At 36.4% G+C, this 21359-nt stretch overlaps 3 protein-coding genes across 5 annotated transcripts in view; 1 reads left to right on the forward strand and 2 right to left on the reverse strand.

The window, feature by feature from the left end:
* Window positions 1–21359, reverse strand: part of LDHB (lactate dehydrogenase B) — a 478946-nt gene that overhangs the window by 215496 nt on the left and 242091 nt on the right. The window lies entirely within an intron of this gene.
* The window catches only part of CMAS (cytidine monophosphate N-acetylneuraminic acid synthetase), a 412527-nt gene that overhangs the window by 201332 nt on the left and 189836 nt on the right, over window positions 1–21359 (forward strand). The gene's annotated exons all lie outside the window — the stretch shown is intronic.
* ABCC9 (ATP binding cassette subfamily C member 9) overlaps window positions 1–21359 on the reverse strand; it is a 140792-nt gene that overhangs the window by 42483 nt on the left and 76950 nt on the right. For all 3 annotated transcript variants that reach the window (XM_050747609.1, XM_050747611.1, XM_050747610.1), the window contains 7 exons: window positions 15248–15385; window positions 14972–15097; window positions 10640–10736; window positions 7964–8193; window positions 6549–6697; window positions 6265–6334; window positions 2681–2838 (listed from right to left, as the gene is read on the reverse strand). In XM_050747609.1, the coding sequence (XP_050603566.1) occupies window positions 2681–2838; window positions 6265–6334; window positions 6549–6697; window positions 7964–8193; window positions 10640–10736; window positions 14972–15097; window positions 15248–15385 (968 nt within the window). The remainder of the gene's footprint in view (window positions 1–2680; window positions 2839–6264; window positions 6335–6548; window positions 6698–7963; window positions 8194–10639; window positions 10737–14971; window positions 15098–15247; window positions 15386–21359) is intronic.

The raw sequence follows: 21359 nt of genomic DNA on the forward strand, positions 1-21359 counted from the left end.
GTTATACCACATGTTTCAATGCATTCCATTTTTTACTTTTCAGACCTTTTTTCCTGCCCTTCTCTAGGTTTTTGGGGTTGAGAATATTAGAGAAGTGGTGTTGGCATTCACCTGTGAGGGTCAACTGAATGGATGAACATGGTTCCATAATCTTACTTAGGCCATTCCTGGCTGCCAATGTAGTCTGGTTCCCAAAACAAATGCAAGTCTTTTCGAAGTGGAGTTTCTAAAATGGATTCCCTCATTCAGAATTTTCACATGGGGATTGGGGGAGAGAAAGATAGAAGGAAGTGGGAGAAGGAATATGAAGGAATGTGAATAGTCTGTTATTTTTAAACATAAAACCAAATGGCTATTTGTAAATCTGACACAAGCAACAGGTGGTCACTACATTGAGGTTTGGAGTGAAGGAAAAATACTGTGGAAGGAGGAAGCTTTGTTTATAAAACTCTGTTTGATAAAACCAAAGAGGTGAGGGCACAGCTTGATCTTGTATTCTTGCAAGAAGGAAACAGTTACTTACAAAGCTAAGCATGCATTCGACCCATGATTTTAGATATTCATTTTTTCAGAGCATTTCCTGTAGCTAGTTCCCCACTTAAGTTCTCTTTAGTGTATTCAAAAATGTCATGTTAAGCTGCCTGAACTTTTCAACATGGATGAGTTCTAAAGAACCTCAACATCTAGAAGGATCCTTGTCTGTGAGGTTTAATATGGTTATATTTGATATGGTTATATTTGCTAACTTTCTGATAATTTCAAACAAGAATAGTGTAAAATCCATTGTCAATATTTATTCTTTAACCGTCCTCTCCATACTTTAGTCTCTAACAGATTATTCTCAGATGATGAACAGAATTCACAATTCAAATTTGTAATGGACTAGGAATATTTTCCTAAACTTTGCACTCCATTTGTATTGCTAAAGGGCAATAATAGGACCAAATGAGTATGTAATTAAAGAAAGACATGACTGATATCAGTGTTGAGAAGGCAAGGACAGATTTGGAAACCGTCAGCAGTAATGAAATAACTCTGAACTTCTTTGGCCCACCAGCATGTAGACCAGCAATAGTATCAGAAGAAATGAAATGTGAATTTGATTACTAGCTTCTCTGTTGTGGTCAGAATTTGCTTCAAGCAAAGAGAATGAGTCTAGGGATGAAAAAACAGACTAAATATGGATCCCTGACATTTCAAGGACCCTAATTCATAGCTAAGAGGGAGAAACAACTATTTCTTCAAATTATGAAAAGTTACATTCAGAGGTTCCAACTACAATTCTTCTTTTCTTCTTATCTCCACCTATTTTATTTCACCTTCCCTGCACTCAAGTCATATTAACATTTTCAATTTCCTGAATAAACTCAATACCTGCCTTCTTATTTTAGCACTTAATCCACATATTAGGATTACTTTGTATATGTTTTATCTTCCTAAGAGACTATACATTTCTTGAGAACAGGTCCTTGTCATATTGCTCTTCACCTGTCACATGGCTTAACACAGCTATTTGCGACACAATGAGTGCTTAATATTTGTTGAAATAACAAACGTTACTATTTATAGCAGGGTTTCAAAGTTAAACTGGAAATTTTGAAACAGCTGGTATTATATTTTATTTATTCAACATCTCAGTAAATGACAAATTCTAAGCAAATAATTTTTTCCCATTTGTAGAGTATAATAATATTAAATCACTTACTCTTTGGGATTATGTTTGTGTTTTTTTTTCTTTTTTTTTGAGACAGAGTCTCACTCTGTTGTCCAGGCTAGAGTGCAGTATCATGATCTCGGCTCACTGCAAGCTCTGCCAACCGGGCTCAAGCGATTCTACTTCTTCAGCCTTCTGAATAGCTGGGATTACAGGCAGGTGCCACCACGCCCGGCTAATTTTTGTATTTTTAGTAGAGATAGGGTTTCACCATGTTGGTCAGGCTGGTCTCGAACTCCTGACCTCATGATCCGCCTGCCTTGGCCTCCCAAAGTGCTGGGATTACAGCATGGGCCACCACACCTGGCCTAGGTTTGATTTTTTGTTTTCTATCAATGTCATGTTCAGAAAAAGGACCATAGAATGAAAAATTTGGCAGTCTTAGGACTCAAAACTCAATAGGTCAATCCACATGTTAATATATGTCCAGGGCTAGGTAAGGCCCAGACAACCAATTATAGGTATAATTATAATATTAATTGATACCTAAATGAATCATAATGTCAGGATAGATTTCATCATGTTACAAATAGGTTGCATTTCTAAATTCCACATCTTATCTTGAAAAACACTACAGCAAATGTAGATCACAGTAAATCGAATACAATCGTCCCCATGGGGAAATAATTCCAGGACCTCCCATGGATACCAAAATCTGCAGACGCTCAAGTCTCTTATATAAAATGGGTGACATTTGCATATAACCTACATACATCATCCCATATACTTTAAATCATCTCTATGTTACTCATTCTACTTAATTCAGTGGCAACACATCACACATCGCTTCATCAGTGTGTATTCAATGTAGTACTCGGCACGTGACAAATTCAAGTTTTGATTTTTGGAACTTCATGGAATGTTTTCTTTCCAAATATGTTTGATCTGTTGTTGGCAGAACCCATGAATAGAGAAGGCTGACCGTAGACAAGCTTTTGAGAATGAATGGGACGCTGTTTTACTTACTTAGAGGCAACCCGAAAGTATTTCTGGATAAAATAAAAGGCGACACCAAGGGGCAGGAGAGCAACCAGGAACACAGGAGTAGCATAAGAAATCATCCCAATGGCGGACAGGCAGAGCAGTGTCGAGCGAGTTAGAGATTCTAAGGTTGGAGGGATGTGCTATTAGGGTAGTTTAAAAGGAAAATATGATTAGTGCAATGAAATATTGGCTACAATGTAACAAAATATCTGTTTTTATATTGACACCGAGTTATACAGTTAGCTACAAAAGTAGTGTATAAGCATGTTCATCCTAAGCAATTCTTCACTCAATTTCCATAGTTTATTATGCCTGTCTATCTATCTATCAACATGTCATTGATTCGTGGTCTATCTCCCTATTTATCTTGGGTGTTTTATGTAAATGACACTGTACTATAAATATTATTCATTCATGTGTTTGTTTACTGAGCAAGACAGACTGTAAATCTTCCCATGGCAGTGTATATAAATCTATTTCTTTTTAATGGTTGCATAGTATTAGCTTATTTAGCTATTCTTCTACTGTAATACATTTAAATTAATTTTCTGTAATTGCTTCCTCGTATCCTTTGGGCTTTTTTGAGTGGATTAATTTTTCCTTATTGATTTTTAGATGCTCTGTATATATTATGTTTATTTAAAAATATTTACAAATTTTTCTTCCCAGTTATCTATTGTATTTAAATTTCTCTTTGGTGCTTTTGGCTCAATCACAATTTAAAGTTTTTTTATAGTTATTTCTGTTGACTTGTGGGCTCAAAAGTAACCTATTTTCCTTATTGTTTCTGAGTTCTTTGTCTTACTCAGAAAGTCCTTTCCCACCCCGAGATTCTAAAACTATTCTCCTACATTACTTTATAGCTTTATGTTTTAATATGGCCACCTCTATGCTATATGCATTTGTTTTGTATTTTTTGGATAGCTAACTATCCAAATATCCTTTGTTGAAAAATTAATCCTTTCCTTATTTAATCCTTAAGATGCCACATTTATACTGTTAAATTTCTACATACGATGGAGTTTTTGAATTCTCCATGCTGTTCTTTTGACCTACTCATCTTCTGCAATTAACAGAGTGCTTGAATTTTATAGTATTTTAAAAATATCTAATAAGGAAATTCTTTTTCTATACAGGATTGTTATGACTTCTGGGACTGTCGAACACATTTTCTTCACATTAAGTTTATTTCTGTTTTAATAGGTTTTGTTGTTATGAATGGAGTTTGTTTTTCACTATTTTATTTATTATTATTATTATTATTATACTTTTAAGTTCTAGGGTACATGTGCATAACATGCAGGTTTGTTACATATGTATACTTGTGCCCTGTTGGTGTGCTGCACCCATCAACTCGCCAGCACCCATCAACTCGTCATTTACATCAGGTATAACTCCCAATGCAATCCCTTCCCTACCCTCCCCGTGATAGGCCCCGGTGTGTGATGTTCCCCTTCCTGAGTCCAAGTGATCTCATTGTTCAGTTCCCACCTATGAGTGAGAACATGCGGTGTTTGGTTTTCTGTTCTTGCGATAGTTTGCTGAGAATGATGGTTTCCAGCTGCATCCATGTCCCTACAAAGGACACAAACTCATCCTTTTTGATGGCTGCATAGTATTCCATGGTGTATATGTGCCATATTTTCTTAATCCAATCTGTCACTGATGGACATTTGGGTTGATTCCAAGTCTTTGTTATTGTGAATAGTGCCGCAATAAACATACGTGTGCATGTGTCTTTATAGCAGCATGATTTATAATCCTTTGGGTATATTCCCAGTAATGGGATGGCTGGGTCATATGGTACTTCTAGTTCTAGATCCTTGAGGAATCGCCATACTGTTTTCCATAATGGTTGAACTAGTTTACAATCCCACCAACAGTGTAAAAGTGTTCCTTTTTCTCCACATCCTCTCCAGCACCTGTTGTTCCCTGACTTTTTAATGATCGCCATTCTAACTGGTGTGAGATGGTATCTCATTGTGGTTTTGATTTGCATTTCTCTGATGGCCAGTGATGATGAGCATTTTTTCATGTGTCTGTTGGCTGTATGAATGTCTTCTTTTGAGAAATGTCTGTTCATATCCTTTGCCCACTTTTGGATGGGGTTGTTTGTTTTTTTCTTGTAAATTTGTTTGAGTTCTTTGTAGGTTCTGGATATTAGCCCTTTGTCTGATGAGTAGATTGCAAAAATTTTCTCCCATTCTGTAGGTTGCCTGTTCACTCTGATGGTAGTTTCTTTTGCTGTGCAGAAGCTCTTTAGTTTAATTAGATCCAATTTTGTCAATTTTGGCTTTTGTTGCCATTGCTTTTGGTGTTTTAGACATGAAGTCCTTGCCCATGCCTATGTCTTGAATGGTATCACCTAGGTTTTCTTCTAGGGTTTTTATGGTATTAGGTCTAACATTTAAGTCTCTAATCCATCTTGAATTAATTTTCGTATAAGGAGTAAGGAAAGGATCCAGTTTCAGCTTTCTACTTATGGCTAGCCAATTTTCCCAGCACCATTTATTAAATAGGGAATCCTTTCCCCATTTCTTGTTTTTCTCAGGTTTATCAAAGATCAGATGGCTGTAGACGTGTGGTATTATTTCTGAGGACTCTGTTCTGTTTGTTTTTCACTATTTTCTTAAATTAGTGTAGAGGAAGTTGCTGCTTTTCATATGATATATCTTATGTAGATACTCTGCTGACTTTTCTAATTGGCAACTTATTTTACTAATTATTCTGAATTCTCTAAGTAACAATCATTTCATCTTCTAAATAATCAGTGTTTCTTCTTTTCCAACATGTATTCCTTGGAAAGGTTTTAGGTGCAGTCTGACCTAATACCAATGCCATGAAAACATCAAAACTTCTCAACATACTCTGCAGTCAGCTGCATGCATCAACCCTCTTTCTAAATTGAGGGCCATTTCAGTGTTCCTAATGCTACTCTGGAAAGTCAGAAAAGGCAAGGGCCGGATTTGATGAATTCCTTTCTCAGTCATCCAAAGGGTTCCACTTTTAGAGTGATATAATTTCAGAGTTTGATGTCTTTTATTTCAAACAAACTTTTAGATTCCTAAGGATCTTAGGCTAAACTGGGCATTCTTGGAATTTTTCCTAAAGTATCACATCATCTGAAGCTTCAAGAACCAATCTAATAAAAGAAAAGGACTTTAAGACAGTTTGGCATCCCATCCTTCACTTCTGAGAGAAATTCTGCATGGATACTAAACTTTTAAGAACTTTATACTGTGAATGCTGATACGACACTAACCAAAACAATTTTTTTATAATCTAAATTTTTAACGTTCAATCATTCTTTACTATTTCTCTTTACTTCATGATAGTTCTCCAAGTACCTTCTTCTACATGTACAAATTAGTCTGAGTTAAGATTTTTCTTTAATATTTCATTCTAGATATCATTTGCATGTACAATATTGATATTAATACAAGTAGGCCTTTATTTAAATTTTGGCAATCCTCTATTGTTTATAGGGATTATGTTTTATCTTAAAATGCTATTTACCTTACATTGCGAAACTAATTTTTGAACTTGCAAGTAACCCAGTTACTCACCTGATCAATGATATTAGTATCAGCTGAAAAGCGATTGAGAATCAGTCCCAGGGGTGTGGTATCAAAAAACCTAGGCAATAAACAGATGGAAGTATATGATAATACTAAACTATTTGGAACCTGGGCATTGCTAATGGGCATCTTAGGGTCATGAAAATGAGAAGCTCCCTATTCATTTGCTCAAGGACTAAAGAAATTCTTCAAACTTTCACATTTCGCTTAAATTGAAAAATGCATGTTTTTATTATTTAAGGTGTGGGAGTGAGAAATAACCACTGTTTTACCTTATTGGTCCAAGGATTATCTTATTGAGAAGGTTGTGGTGAAGATTTTTGGCAGCTGTGAGACCCATCCATTCTACAGTGAGGGATGTAACAAGGCAAAGGAAAATGCCTGCTCCACAAAGTATGCTAAAGCCAGCCACATAGTAGGTCTAAAAAGCAACCAACACAAAAAGCACATAGGACATTATCAATGGAGTTCTTTTCTTTCCCTTCCTTCCTTCCTTCCTTCTTTCCTTCCTTCCTTTCTCTTTCTCTTTCTTTCTCTTTCTCTTTCTTTCTTTCTTTCTTTTCTTTCTTTCTTTCTTTCTTTCTTTCTTTTTCTCTCTCTTTCTTTCTTTCTTTTTCTTTCTTTCTTTCTTTCTTTCTTTCTTTCTTTCTTTCTTTCTTTCTTTCTTTCTTTCTTTCTTTCTTTCCTTCCTTCCTTCCTTCCTTCCTTCCTTCCTTCCTTCCTTCCTTCCTTCCTTCCTTCCTTCTTTCTTTCCTTCCTTCTTTCTTTCTTTTTCTCTTTTTATGGAGTTTCACTCTTGTTGCCCAGGCTAGAGTGCAATGGCATGATCTCGGCTCACTGCAACTTCCACCTCCCGGGTTCAAGCGATTCTCCTGCCACAGCTGCCCTGGTAGCTGGGATTACAGGCATGCGCCACTATACCCGGCTAATTTTATATTTTCAGTAGAGACGGGGTTTCTCCATGTTGGTCAGGCTGGTCTCGAATTCCCAGCCTCAGGTGATCTGCCCACCTTCGCCTCCCAAAGTGCTGGGATTGCAGGCATGAGCCACTGTGCCTGGCCTGGAGTTCTTTCTTACTAGAAAACCAAATGTCAATATCAGACAAGATTGTTGACTTCATCATTTTGCATGCATTTAGACGGTTGAAGGAATGCAATTTTTTGAGGCCCAGGGTAGTGTCCCTCCACCTGCTCCTTTCACTCTCTTTCAGGGCTTGCTTAAAAGCAGATGAAGAGAAAGAGTTTGTTTTCAGGTTTGGGGCATATTCTTGGCTTTCTATGTTGTAGAGCTCACTTTTCTCATTCCTAGTCTCAAAATGACCGGCTAATGCACTGATGTAGGTAGTTAACATCAAATACCATAAGAACAAATACAAAAAGGTCCTATATATGTGCGTATATATGTATAAAATACATAAAAATATAGGCATATAACTCCCTTGAATATAAGTCTAAGCGTTATATTTAAATATTTCATATGATAAACTTTAAAAGTATTAATAATACCTTCTATTTTAACATGTTTGATAGTTTGTTCTATTTCAGGTCCTGTTGTAAGTATTAACTTATTAAATTATCACAGAAGTCCTATGGCATTTGGGATATAAGCATCTAACTCGATAAGAAGGTATCACTGTTAATCTCAATATTTCCTTGATGATTTAAAAACAAAACCGAACTAATTGTACCTGATCAGCTTTTCCAGTATTGTTTATACTGTACTCCGATGTCCATGTGGCCAGCCAATAGTCTATAGCTACAATGACTGAATGCTTCAAAAGCTTAGAGAAAATCATCAGGATGAGCAGGAAGAATCCTCCAGATGTCAGGTAGCGCCAGCAGGTTTTCCATGGCATTTTAGTCCTGAGCCTCATTACGGTGGACATGTTATCATCCTCATCTTCCTCCTCTTCTTCCTCTACATACAAAAACTTTTGTGTAAGCTTCAGATGGGCACCAGATGGATATAATTTTTATTGCTCCACAAATAGTATATCAACATTCATGCATAAACATATTTGGATCCCTGTGGACTAATAACCTAAAAAGTAAAGACAAGCCCTTCCTCCCCATAACCTGATACGTATATAGCATAGTAGTGAAGTACAGACAGGATAACTTTAATGAATAAAGTTCCTCTGGAAAAGGAACTTTTCCATACATTTATAAAAATGTAGGCATTATACATTTATAAAAATGTAAGCATTAGTATTGAAGTTTTAAATGCTTTTAGCAGGGCAAACCTCATTTCTTTCTGAAAATAGGTGAAAAATGAATGAATGAATGAGTAATAAACATAAAATCTATGTCTGGATGAGACTATCTGCTGATATACTGCACATCAAATTGGAAGAAACTTACTAAGTTATTGAAGGAATTGTGTTGCCAACAAAAACCACATACCTGGCTTACAAACATCTACAATATTTTGACCTGCAAATTTCTGAATTTATAAAGCTGCACCAGGAGGGAATAGGCTCTGAAATCTGTGCATAGCACAAGAGGGCACACTCCATGCTCTCTATGGCCCCAAGGAGGAACCTTCCAGTGGGCAAAGCCAGGGAACACAAAGGATAATGGGCTGGGAATTCCTCTCAGATGTTTAAACCATCTAGAAACTCCAAGATGGGTTTCCTTAAGGATGACTCCACTGCTAAAGCAGGTTTTGCATTTCCTGACAATCAAAATTTAATGATTTCTATGGTCCAGTGACTGTGCTTCCCATCCTTTGCTTTTCCAAAGGAACTTTATTCATTAAAGTTATCCTGTATGTACTTCACTGCTATACCATATACATGTCACGTTGTGGGGAGGAAGCACTTGTCTTTACTTTTTAGGTTATTAGACCACAGTGATCCAAATATGTTTATGATGAGGAGACTGAGCATCACCAAAGATCCTGATATTTGAGCTGGATGCAGTAAATGACTATGTCTCAGATGGTCTCCCCTTTGGCAGGGTGTGTCCTTTGTGTGAGAAGAACAGACTAGAAATTTGCATGATCAAAGAGGTGGACACTTACACTTTGCTTCCTGTCTCCCCAATACCCATTCTTTGCTTCTATATTGATTGAAATTTAAAGTAACCCATGGCTGCCCAGCTAAAGACAGCATTTCCTCACATTCCTAGTATTTAATCTTTCCAACCAATGACCGAGTCAATAGTAATCAAGCAGAAACAATATGTGCAACTCCAAGTCTCTTAAGAGAAAGAAAGTACCCTCTACTTCTTTTCTTCCCCTACTGTTGGCTTGAGCATTCTGATAGGACCTAGAGCAAGAAACTAATAAGTAAGATGTACCGTAATTGGCTCTTCCACACACATTACTTCCTTTACCCTATAAGCAAAGCGCTCTTACCTTATTTTATACCTGAGGGTGTGCATTAACACAGCAAGCCAAGGGCAGAGTTAGCATCCCCACTGAAACACTGAACAGAGTAATTGGGTACAACTCCACTCTTGTAGCACATTAGAAATAATTTGTTTAGAATTCTAGAAGCTGATGTCTGTTTACAGCACCAAAAATTCTTTAAGAACATTTTTAATCATAGAAATTGAAAGTAAAATTTAGCCTTCATTCATTAATTCATTCACTCAATGAATATTTGTTGAAACACAGAAATACAAAAGTAGCACATTTTGGTGCTATTTGGCTTGAAATGAACATTTTCTCCGTTTTTTTAATTGGTTGGTAGAAATGCAGGCATAAGCAAAAATTACAAAGGGAAATGGGGCATAATGCATTTACTCTGTTGACTTAAAAGGTGGTTTATCTCACAACGTTCTTGGCAATGAATGTCAAAGCAGTGTAATTATTTCATCTCATTCCTCACATTTCCAGTCAATCTTTTTTCCCCAGTGTACCTTATCAGATCCAGAAAACTGAAACATAACAAATGGCGTTCTAATTTTGTTATCCTTCATGGCTATATTGTCATGAAAACCTCACGAAGATGAACTGAATGAATCAAATATAGCTACTTCAAAATGCCATATTTCCCCTTTATTACTTATTTCTGAAGGATTGAAATTTTCTTAAGTAGATTTGGTCATCATACTAGACAATTTCAATTTTTCTGAACAAACGTCTAGATCTATTTACAATCCACTGCCATTTCCTTTCAAGTCTTTCTCAGACATAACAACTGTAGTAAGACACATTCTGTGGAGCCCCTCAAGATGACTGTTGATGGATTACATCCACCTTTCCTTGACTCCTATTGTTTCCATTTTCGGTATTATTTGATTTAACTTTTTCCCTTGCAAACGGGCTTATTATTCCTCATGGAGACACTCACACATTAAAAAATGCTCACATACTGTTACCCCGTTAGAATGTTCCAGATAAAAGTAAAAAGATCTACCTTCATCTTCGTCCTCCATTTGGGCTTTGGCTTCTCTTGAATACATGGCCCTTCGAAGAGTTTTCCTCTCTAAAGTAGTTTGGTCAGCTTCCATATCCTACAGTAAACATTATACTATCATGCAAGGAGCTAACACCAGTAGGTTGTGACTCATCAATGAATGACTCACATGTGTAAATGGTTAGTTACCTTTACCAGTCTCAGGGGTTCTGTGCTCACTCTGGAGATCCACAACTCCTGTCACAGAAGCAGCTGTGGGGGCAGAGCCTTAGACTTGCAGGAAGTGCTGCAGTGCCCAAGGCTGTGGGGCAGCACACGAGGCCAGGAAAAGCAAGAATGAGATGCAACTGACTCCAGAAGCAGGGTGGTATCTCCCTGAGCCCTAAAACATAGTTCTACCACTGCTACTTATTTTTACATCACCTTCGGACTATCCTTGTAATTTTTCTAACTAAGGATTCATTCATGTTAATACATATCTTCCTTCAAAAGAGTACATGGTTCCAAGTTGGTTAAACTGCTGTCAGCCATCCACTGTTGTGAATTATTAAATCAGAATGAGCTTCTTTAGCATCTTACTAAGGGAGCTGCACAAAAGAAGGAATTCAATAGGATCTGAAAGAAGGTAGAGAACTTTGAAGAATACAGGCAATGAGGATTCTAGGTGCCTAGCAGTGTAAGAGAAAGGCCTAGGAGGAGAAAATACGCAGAAAGAGAAGGGAAATGTGCCAAAAACAAACTTTGCAGATTTTAAAGAATTGCTGTGAACTTTATCCCGTAGTTAAGAAGGGGAGAATCATTTCATTTTCTCCATGCCCTGGCTTCCAACACACCAGCTCCCCCGACCTCAGGACTGCGGTAGTAGTACCAGTTCAGTTACATTGTGGGTTAAATCAGGTTCCACCGGCTATTCTGGAAAACCAACCATTTCCCCTTTTCTGTGGGGAAATGCATTCTGAATTCCAAACAACTAACCCATAAACTTTTGGAATCTATGGTAAATTGGGAGCTTCCTGTATATGCCAACACAAAGAAAAAAAAATCTACGCAGTTTTGCTGTTACATTAATAAACCAACAAATCTTTTGTGATCAGTTGCTAGGTAATGACCTTGGTTGATTTTTTTTTGGCCTCATACAACATGTCTGATTTAGGAAACTTGCTATTCTAGAGGGTTCTACTACTTCAGATTTTTGGTTAAAAGAGTGAAAACAAAAATGTCTCCAGAATCCCATTTTTAAAGAGACAGTTTGACCCCAGTTTTAAATTTTGCATAATGATACGAAGACCAACATTTATAAATGAAGCTAAATTAAACACAAAATTAAAGAGGATCCCTGACTTGTGCATATTATATAATGAAACAAAATAAACCTTCATATTGAAAAGTAGATTTGATTCCAGTTCGATTCCCCATGCTGTGACCAAAAGGTTTAAGATCTTGGAGACATTAAAAAAACAAATAAACAAACGAAAAGCCCAAACAAACTTTAAAGCATTTTTTCCTAAGAGTAAATGTTCATATTAAGCTCATTATAGGTTAAATTTTTTTTTGTTGTTTTGGTTTGTTTTTTGTTTTGTTTGTTTGTTTTTGTTTTTGTTTTCTTTTTTGAAACGGAGTCGCGCTCTGTCGCCCAGGCTAGAGTGCAGTGGCGCAATCTAGGCTCACTGCAAGCTCCGCCTCCTGGGTTTACTTAACGCCATTCTCCTGCCTCAGCCTCCCGAGTAGCTGGGACTACAGGCACCCGCCATCCCAAGTAGCTGGGACTACAGGCATCCGCCACCAGGCCCGGCTAATTTTTTGTATTTTTAGTAGAGACGGGGTTTCACCGTGTTAGCCAGGATGGTCTTGATTTCCTGACCTCGTGATCCGCCCGCCTCGGCTTCCCAAAGTGCTGGGATTACAGGTGTGAGCCACCGTGCCCAGCCAGGTTAAATGTTTTAAATAGTGTTGATACTTGGACTAAGTAAATAAAAATTTAGTTTCATCTATCCAGTAAATATTCACTGGGCCAGGCCAGGTGAGGACAGTAGAGAGGAAAGTGAGGAGTGTTAAAGGAGTGTTAAATAATACCAGTTTATTCTGCTTAACAGCATTGAGAAGATAATGGTTCATGTCATTTAAGCTAATATTTAAATCAGCTAAAAGTGTTAACTTCCTCTCCTTTGTAGTTTTCATTATTATCTTTTAGTCATATTCTTTCCCGTTTACCCCTTAATCCTTAAACTGACAGCTCTTTTTCAAGCACTGCACTAGGAAATTTTGTGCATCCTTCGGTTTCACCTTCCTTCTCCACTTGCTTGAGCTGGACAACTCATTGTTGAGGGGTCTGCCCTGAGCATTGCAGAATGTTGAGCACACTAGATGCTAATAGCATCCCCGCCCCCTTCCCCCCAACTCCCCCAAGTTGTGACAACCAAAAATGTCTCCAAATATTGCCAAATGTCCTCTAGGAGGCAAAATTGGCCCAGGTTGATAGAAAACACCCTGTCCTGTCCTATAACAACTAAACAGAAAGCTGTTTGTACAAAAACTTCCCCAACGTATTGTAGTGGTCTTGTTCACAGTGTGATTCTCTCTGGCTGCAGATGAATTCAGGTGCCTGCCTTTTGCTATGTAGCAGTAATCTCCCTCCATCCTGAGATAAGGATTCTGGGCAGGTGCGTGATTCATTCCGGCTTCTATGGGCTGCCATTCTACCTCGTAACTGGATTTACCCTGTCCATACCCTAACTTGCTCCATACCTCCTTCAGTTCATACATAACCCTGTAATGTGTCTTTAATTATACAGCTATGCTATCTCAAGTGATCACTTCATTTCTAAATACAACTTAATGGACTTTCTTCCTGGCTTGCTTAACAGTATTACTATAATATTGAGCCAACAGCTCTCTTTATTTTCCAGCTCTTCTTTCCAAAGTAAACCATAAATTGTCCCACTCCTTAAGTTTACGTCATCTTCTTTTGTCCCTGGCATTTAGATCGCTGAAAAAAATGTCATTTGGAGTTATCCCCGGTACGTTTAGAATTAAGCTTCCCACAGCACAATTGCTAAGCGGGCACTTGTCGACTGTACCTCATAATGTTTTGGAGGTTTTTGTTGGTTTATTGCTTTTTTTCCCCCCCCAAACATCCTCATTTCAATTATTCTGTGATTTGTCCTGTTCTGCCTTTATATTTTTGCATATATCTTTTCTTCTTTGTGTGGTTTGCTTTTGAGAGCTTTAGCAAATCCAAAGAAGGTAGAGAAATTCTAGGATTTATCTGACTTTGTATCTTCCTCACTCTATGGAGACAGATCCTTTATTTTCTTTTCTAAAATAGTATGTTTAAATTTCCTAATATTTTAAAGAAATTCACTGGTACAAATATTTCATTTTGTAAATGCTCATTCCTGGCTAAGAATACCAAGTGCTGGACACTTTGTACTCCCAAATCAAGAGCAAAACATTTCAAAAATTCGCAAATTTAATTTACAATTTCACTTGTTGATCAAAAGTGTTTCCTCTTTTGTTGTACTCAATCTGGTATCCAACTCTGTGATCACCTCATTCCATGTTATACTTACATCATCCATAACATTATGGTGCAATTACATCAGATACACACTTATGTTTAAATCCCATTGGTACCACTTATTATATACGCTGTACAACTTTAGGCAAGTTACTTAACTTCTCTGAGCCTCAGCTTTCTCATCTGTCTAAGTAAGATAATATTTTCTTTGCTTATTTGTCAGGAGTTGGTGAGAATTAAAACAGATCATGTAAAAAGGGCTTCTGGACTTTAAAAAAAAACATACAAATGTAAAATTTTATTTTTATTTCCTTCTGATTACCTTCTTTCACCCCAGAAGCCTTATCCCAGACATGCCTTACAACTTTGCCCACTACTCAGAGCTCTTCCTTCCAGATCACCTTGGCTTTTGACTTTCCCATGACCCTCTATTTGTAAGTGGTTAGTGAAAATAGTTCTAATTTTACAGATGAGAAAAATGAGATAAAAAGAAGCAAAAATAAGGAAATGCCGTGCTTCAGTAAGTAGTTTGTCTAAGTTTTAAACACACATATAATTGCACTATAGTTGAAATTCAAACACTCTCTCAAAACCTGACAGTGCCTCATCCAAAGATAGCATTAGAATTTCATAGGTTCAAAGTAGCCTGTTCATCAATAATATGTAAAGATACAATTGCTTTGGATTTCAGATAAAGACCATTATATTACCAAGCATTAAATGGTAATTTTAAAAACAGCATTCTTAGTCATGCTTAGTAAATTTCTAACTCTTCTGAATTGGACTCTGAACTCTTCTGAACTATGAGCACTTACCTTTTCCAATTCTTGATCTTGCCGATTCATAAGTGTTTTCCAGTGTTCATAAAGCTCAACATCTTTGGTTTGAATGTCCTTCAAAGTTCCTTCTCTTAGGACACTTCCATCTTTCATGGCTATGATCTAAGGAAAGCGGATATTCCCAGAAATGTGACAAAAAGCCTTGATGGGCAAAATGAACTACCTTTATTTCAGAAAGCATTTTTTTAGTCTCTCTATTCATCTATAGGACTATAATATAAAAATGAGCAAAATTCTCTTCTAAACTCTTACCCAGTCAGCGTGCGTCAGATACTGTAATTTATGAGTCACAAGAACGAGTGTCCTTTTGTCATCTTGCAGGAATTTCAAAATTCCCTCCTGCATTAGGTGATCACTCAAGTGAATGTCCAGGGCTGAGAATGGATCATCCTGCAACCAGTAAAATGAAGGAAAGATGGACGTTTTCTATACTTTTTACATAACTCAATTCCTCTCGAAAGTAGTAATACAAATAACTAAGGGCAAATCATCCCCTGGATCTTATTTATTTAAAAAAAGATAACGAAAAACTACCTGTCAGGTACCATGCTTATTACCTGGGTGACAAAATAATCTGTACACCAAACCCCCATGACACACAATTTGTATAACAAACCTGCACATGTACCTCTCAACCTAAAATAAAAATTAAAATAAAATAAAAAAGAGGCAGGAGAAAAACAAACAAACAATGAAATAAAGTTAGAAGTGCCTACAGGTGAAAAGCAAAACAGACTTTGTATAATTATTTTAAAAGTAAATAACACTATTCAAAATGTTTTGAATTCTTATTGAATCTGCAAGTTAAAAACTGTATTACTCAGCAATCTATAATAATAGAGCAAAACAAAGAATGAAAAGATAATAGTACTTGAATTCTAGATAATAAAAATAGGTATAGAAAATGTTAATTGGGCTGGGCACAGTGGCTCATGCCTCTAATCCCAGCACTTTGGAAGGCCAAGGTAGGCAGATCACCTGAGGTCCGGAGTTTGAGAACAGCCTGGCCAACATGGTGAAGCCCTGTCTCTACTAAAAACACAAAAATTAGCCAGGCATGGTGGCGTGGGCTTGTAATCCCAGCTACTTGGGAAGTTGAGACCGGAGAATCCACTGAACCCAGGAGGAAGAGGTTACAGTGAGCCGAGATTGCACCACTGCACTCCAGCCTGGCGACAGAACGAGACTCTGTCTCAAAAGAAAGAAAAAAGAAAATGTTAACTGGATCACAACAGGACTTACTTAATGGAGATATTTTCAGAATTAAATGAGGTAATATACATGAAATGCTTAGTATGGTACTGGGTATATAATTGACATTGTTAGCTATTATTATTATTATATATAAGAATAGCATGCCTAACACTTACCTGACGACAATTGTTCTAGGGAGAATGTTTTCATCCACCAAGTGATTAAGATATTTAGAAAATAATTTAAGAAATTACATTAATTTTCTTTTTTTGTTGATGATATCACTATAAATTATTTTCATATATAGTTCATTCCTAAAATGTTATATAGAGCATCAAACTACATGTTTCACCTTTTTGGATCTTTAAAAGAGGACAGCTAGAAACAACTGAAGAAAACTGGAATGTATCCTCAAAACTATGAATTAGAAAGCAAAGTGACCTGAAGGGAGGAGGCTGCAACAGAAATATAATCACCCCTTAGAAGGACCAGGGATGGCAGGGAATGAAGGAAACTGAGGGAGCACTGAAGGGACAAAGCAGTAAAGAATGGTGGAGGTTTCAGGTAAAGAACTGGGAAGAGTTATCAGAACAGTGGGAAAAAAGTTCATAAATGTCTTCTTCATTACCCTTCTTTCTTTGTTGCTTCTCCAATATGTAATATGCAAACAAGCTTCTACTTTGTCTTATGGGCCCAAGAAAGAAGTAGCTGGTTTCTCATGCTACTACCCACAGGCTACATGTTGAGATATTTAGAAATTACAGTTCTGCAAAATTTTCAATTGAGCACAATCACAGTCTCTCTACAGATAGATTGCATTGCTTAATAATCTGAATAACGAAAAAAAAGTAATTTCTATTTAGATAGAAACTGAAGTTTGGAAGTTAGAATAAATTTATGTATAATCATGATAGGTTGTCATATGATTAGCTCAGTAATTTTTCAACTTTCCATCAATTTGTCTGTATAGCTAGAAACTATAAGCAATGTGGCCTTATTAAAGCATTTAGGAGAAGCCTTATACAAAAGAAATATTAACAAAGCATTTTGATAGTTAAAGGGTGATTAAGAATTATAAGAGCCTTAAAAAAATCAGTCTGCTGGATATTGTAATTGTGAATAAATGGGTGATATAATCAGTGTCCTCAAATGACTTTTTTTCTATTTATTTATTATTATTATTATTATACTTTAAGTTCTAGGGTACATGTGCATAACGTGCAGGTTTGTTACATATGTATACTTGTGCCATGTTGGTGTGCTGCACCCATCAACTCGTCAGCACCCATCAACTCGTCAAATGACTTTTATAGAAAAAACACAATTATCTTGATTGACCTGAAATTTCTTTGGATGACATGGGAAATATTTCAAATCATTCAGACCCTGTGGATCATCTTAATGCACATCAATTATTTCTGAAATGTTACAATAAGTACTTTGTATAGGAACTGGCTTTCAACTGCCCAGTGAGTTGCTTTTCAAAATCATCACAGACACTAGCTCCTTATTTGTCATTTAGCTCCTTTTAATAACAAGAAAAAAATATTCTTATTTGAATTTAAAAATTATTAGATTTTGATAACTGATAGAAAATTCTACCACTAATACATAACAATTTTTAAACATAGGTGTTATAATGTAACTTTGCAATTACTTAAAAATGAAAGTCAAAGTACCAATAGAAAGTGATACCTCCACAGCAATGGAAAAATATCAAGATTACACTGACAAAAGTGTCTCCATTTCCATCACCAACAATGCAGCAAGGATATAATTATCAAGATTTAGCAAATCTTGATATCAGCAAATTATTGGTTTTAGGAAAGCAGATGATTTTCACAGGAGGAATCTGATTGCCTTTGAAATAACTTTCTGCTTCTGATTCCATTAAAACTCCAAGAATAATCTGTGATGTAGACCAAACTATCCCAAATGATTCTTCCTGGGAATTTTTCACAGTAAAAATAAGACATGAATTAAAAATAAATTTTTGTAATAACGCAATTTGACTGTCCACAAAATTCTGATTTATTTATTTATTTATTTATTTATTTATTTATTTATTTTGAGATGGAGTCTCGCTCTGTCACCCAGGTTGGAGTGCAATGGCATTATCTTGGCTCACTGCAACCTCTGCCTCCTGGGTTCAAGCAATGCTTCCCAGTAAGTTGGGAAACTGAGGGAAACTGCCTCAGTTTCCCAACTTACTGGGATTACAGGAACATGCCACCATGCCTGGCTAATTTTTTTGTATTTTTAGTAGAGATGGGGTTTCATCATGTTGGCCAGGCTGGTTTCGAACTCCTGATCTCAACTGATCTGCCTGCCTCAGCCTCCCAAAGTGCTAGGATTACAGGCATGAGCCACCGCACCCAGCCTAAATTCTGATTTTACATATTAGAAGTTAGTAGGGCATAATTGAAAGTATATTATCTCTAAATTAAAAGGTCCACATTGTAGTTATGACCACTCTTGGAGGCTGGCCAATGTTTCAAACTCAGTCACTTCTTTTGTAAAATGGGGATAATAAAGAGGCCTGACAGAAAGCACCTTGGATTACTGCAAAGATGCAACAAAATAATGTAGTAAAAGTCTGTAAATCATTTCAAAAGTGTTGTTTTATTATTATTTTCTTATAAATAAAGCCATGGTGGATTAATATTGTGCTTACCCCTTCAGTGTATCACAGTGAGAGCTTAGCATCTTCCAAGCATCTCTTAATAAGGAAGAGTGTGGTGACTGAGAACACAAGCTCTGGAATCCGGCCACCTGACTTTCTATCCCTGCTTCACTGTTACTATCTGTGTGATGTTGGATAAGTTATCCCCCAAAGCCTCAGTATGTTCATCTGTGAATAGCAGTAGTAACAATAATAATAGTAATAACAACAATAACGTCAAACCTAAGAGAGTTATTATGAGAATTAAGTGAGCTAATGTGTATAAAGTACTTAGAAGCATGCCTAGGTCACAGAACTATCATTTATATGCCATATCATTTATATGTCATGCCCCACATGGTGGGGATTCATAGTGTTTTCTGTCAAATACAACCTTTTATACAACTTAATAAAAGTTGAGGCTTAATGGCTTGAGAATCACGTCTCCAGATTCAATGTATAAAATAAGATTATGGGGAAATACTTCCTTTAAAGAAAGCAAGATAATTTGCCAAATGGCCAATTCAATGAATGGTCAATTCTTTGTTCTCAAGCTTATATTATTTATTCTAATATACATATGTACAGTTTTCATTAATACATTCTCTTTTATATTCAATAAATGTGCTTAAATAGTATATTCTTTGTACGGATGTATTTTTTGAAATAATTTAATATATTCATTGATACAGCACACTTGCACAATGAAGTTTCCAAAAATAATATTTTTGATACATAATTAAGACATTTTCATCTAACTTGTATACTGCGTCAAGGCTAACATGATAAAAGTTTATTTACAGCAAAATGTGAAACTATTCAAGTGACATGTACAAGTAAAATTCTTAAAGATATAAGTAATGCCTTTTTCTCAATTCTATTTTCTTTACCCAGCACAACAGATGGCATTGGGGATATTCACTGAATATTAATAGATAGAAAGGAGGAAAGAAGAAAGGGAGGGAGGAATAAAGAAAGGATAACAGGGAGTGAGCGAGTAAAGAAGAAAGGGTAAAAAAAAAAAGGAGAGAAAAGGAAAATACAGCAATAATTTCAGAAAATACCAGAGGATCTTTGCTGATTAGAAAGCCAATACTCAAAAGACATGCATTTCTAGCCCAAACTCTGTAATTCACTAGCCATCAGTCCTTGGATAAGTTTCCGCATTTAGCTTGAGGATACCATCTACCCTCTCTCAGCACTGTGATGGGAATCAAATGGGATAATACTGTACCTTGTGAATTTTTAAACAATAGAAGTGTGAGATATTATTTTTGAGAAATTTTTAAAACACATCAACAGCATTCCATTGCCGCTAAAATGTTTTTCAGTAGGTTGCAATGGAGTAATAAGACCAAGATCATAAGATCCAATGGTTTTAAGGCTATCTGAGCTGATCAGTGTGCATGTAGCACAGATTTTTTCAAAGGGACACTTATAAACACTATACATCAGGGATTAAGAGAGCCAGACTCCGCCTCAAAAAAACAAAAAAAAAACACCAAACAAAACAAAACAAAAATATATTATTTGTGGAAGAATTGAAAATACTATGCTTGCTTGGCCTAGAGAAATGTAAATTTAGACAAGTTATGACACTAATATTAGAATGTTAAAATATATATATTTTATATATATATTAAAAATATATAATATATAAAATATATATATTTTGCTGCAGAAGTAGAGTGCAGGCTGAACAGACAGTACTCAGAAGCAGATCTCAATACCATAATAACTTTCCAATAATGAGAGCTGTCTGTAGTAGGAAGAATAATGGACCCCAAAGATGCCCAGGTCCTAATCCCCAGAACCTGTGGCTGTGTTACCTTATATGTCCAGCAGGATTTTGCAGATGTAATTAAGACTAAAGCCCTTGAGATGAGGAGATTATCCAGACAGGCTTAAACTAACTATATGCATCCTTAAAAGCAGAAAGCTCTCCCCGCTGTGAAGAGAGGAAGACGTGACTATGTAAAAATAGTCAGAGAGACATCATGTTACTGGCTTCAAAGGTGGAGGAAGGCAGGCGTGAGACAAAGAATGTAGGCAGCTTGTAAATGCTGGAAAAAGCAAGGATATTGACTGTTCCCTTCCTCAGAAGGGATTAAGTCACCAATTATGGCCATATTTTATAGCAGTAACAGAAAATTTATATATTGTCCAACCAGGAAAAGCTGCCTTAAAGGTAAGCAATGTATCTTCAGGGAGAGTCATCAAGAAGCTGTTAGAGTTGATGCTAAAAGTCATCCTGCAATGAAAGGGTAGGAATTGACAATCATTTAGCCCTACAACTTCTCTGATTTCCATGATTCTAGAATTGAAGTAAGTTGGAGTCATTGAATCGCAGCAGGCAGTAAAATGAACTGAGGAAGAAAGCTACACCCAGGGGACCTCAGTCCCTTTCAGATTTCCAAGGCAGTCCCTCAGGCTCAGTCAGTAATTGATCCCAAGGTTCAAGAAGTCATTTCTAGTTGTGGATCCATCGATTATTGTAAAAAGTATTTA

The sequence above is a fragment of the Macaca thibetana genome, chromosome 11 (genome assembly GCF_024542745.1).
Source record: "Macaca thibetana thibetana isolate TM-01 chromosome 11, ASM2454274v1, whole genome shotgun sequence".
Lineage (NCBI taxonomy): Eukaryota > Metazoa > Chordata > Mammalia > Primates > Cercopithecidae > Macaca > Macaca thibetana.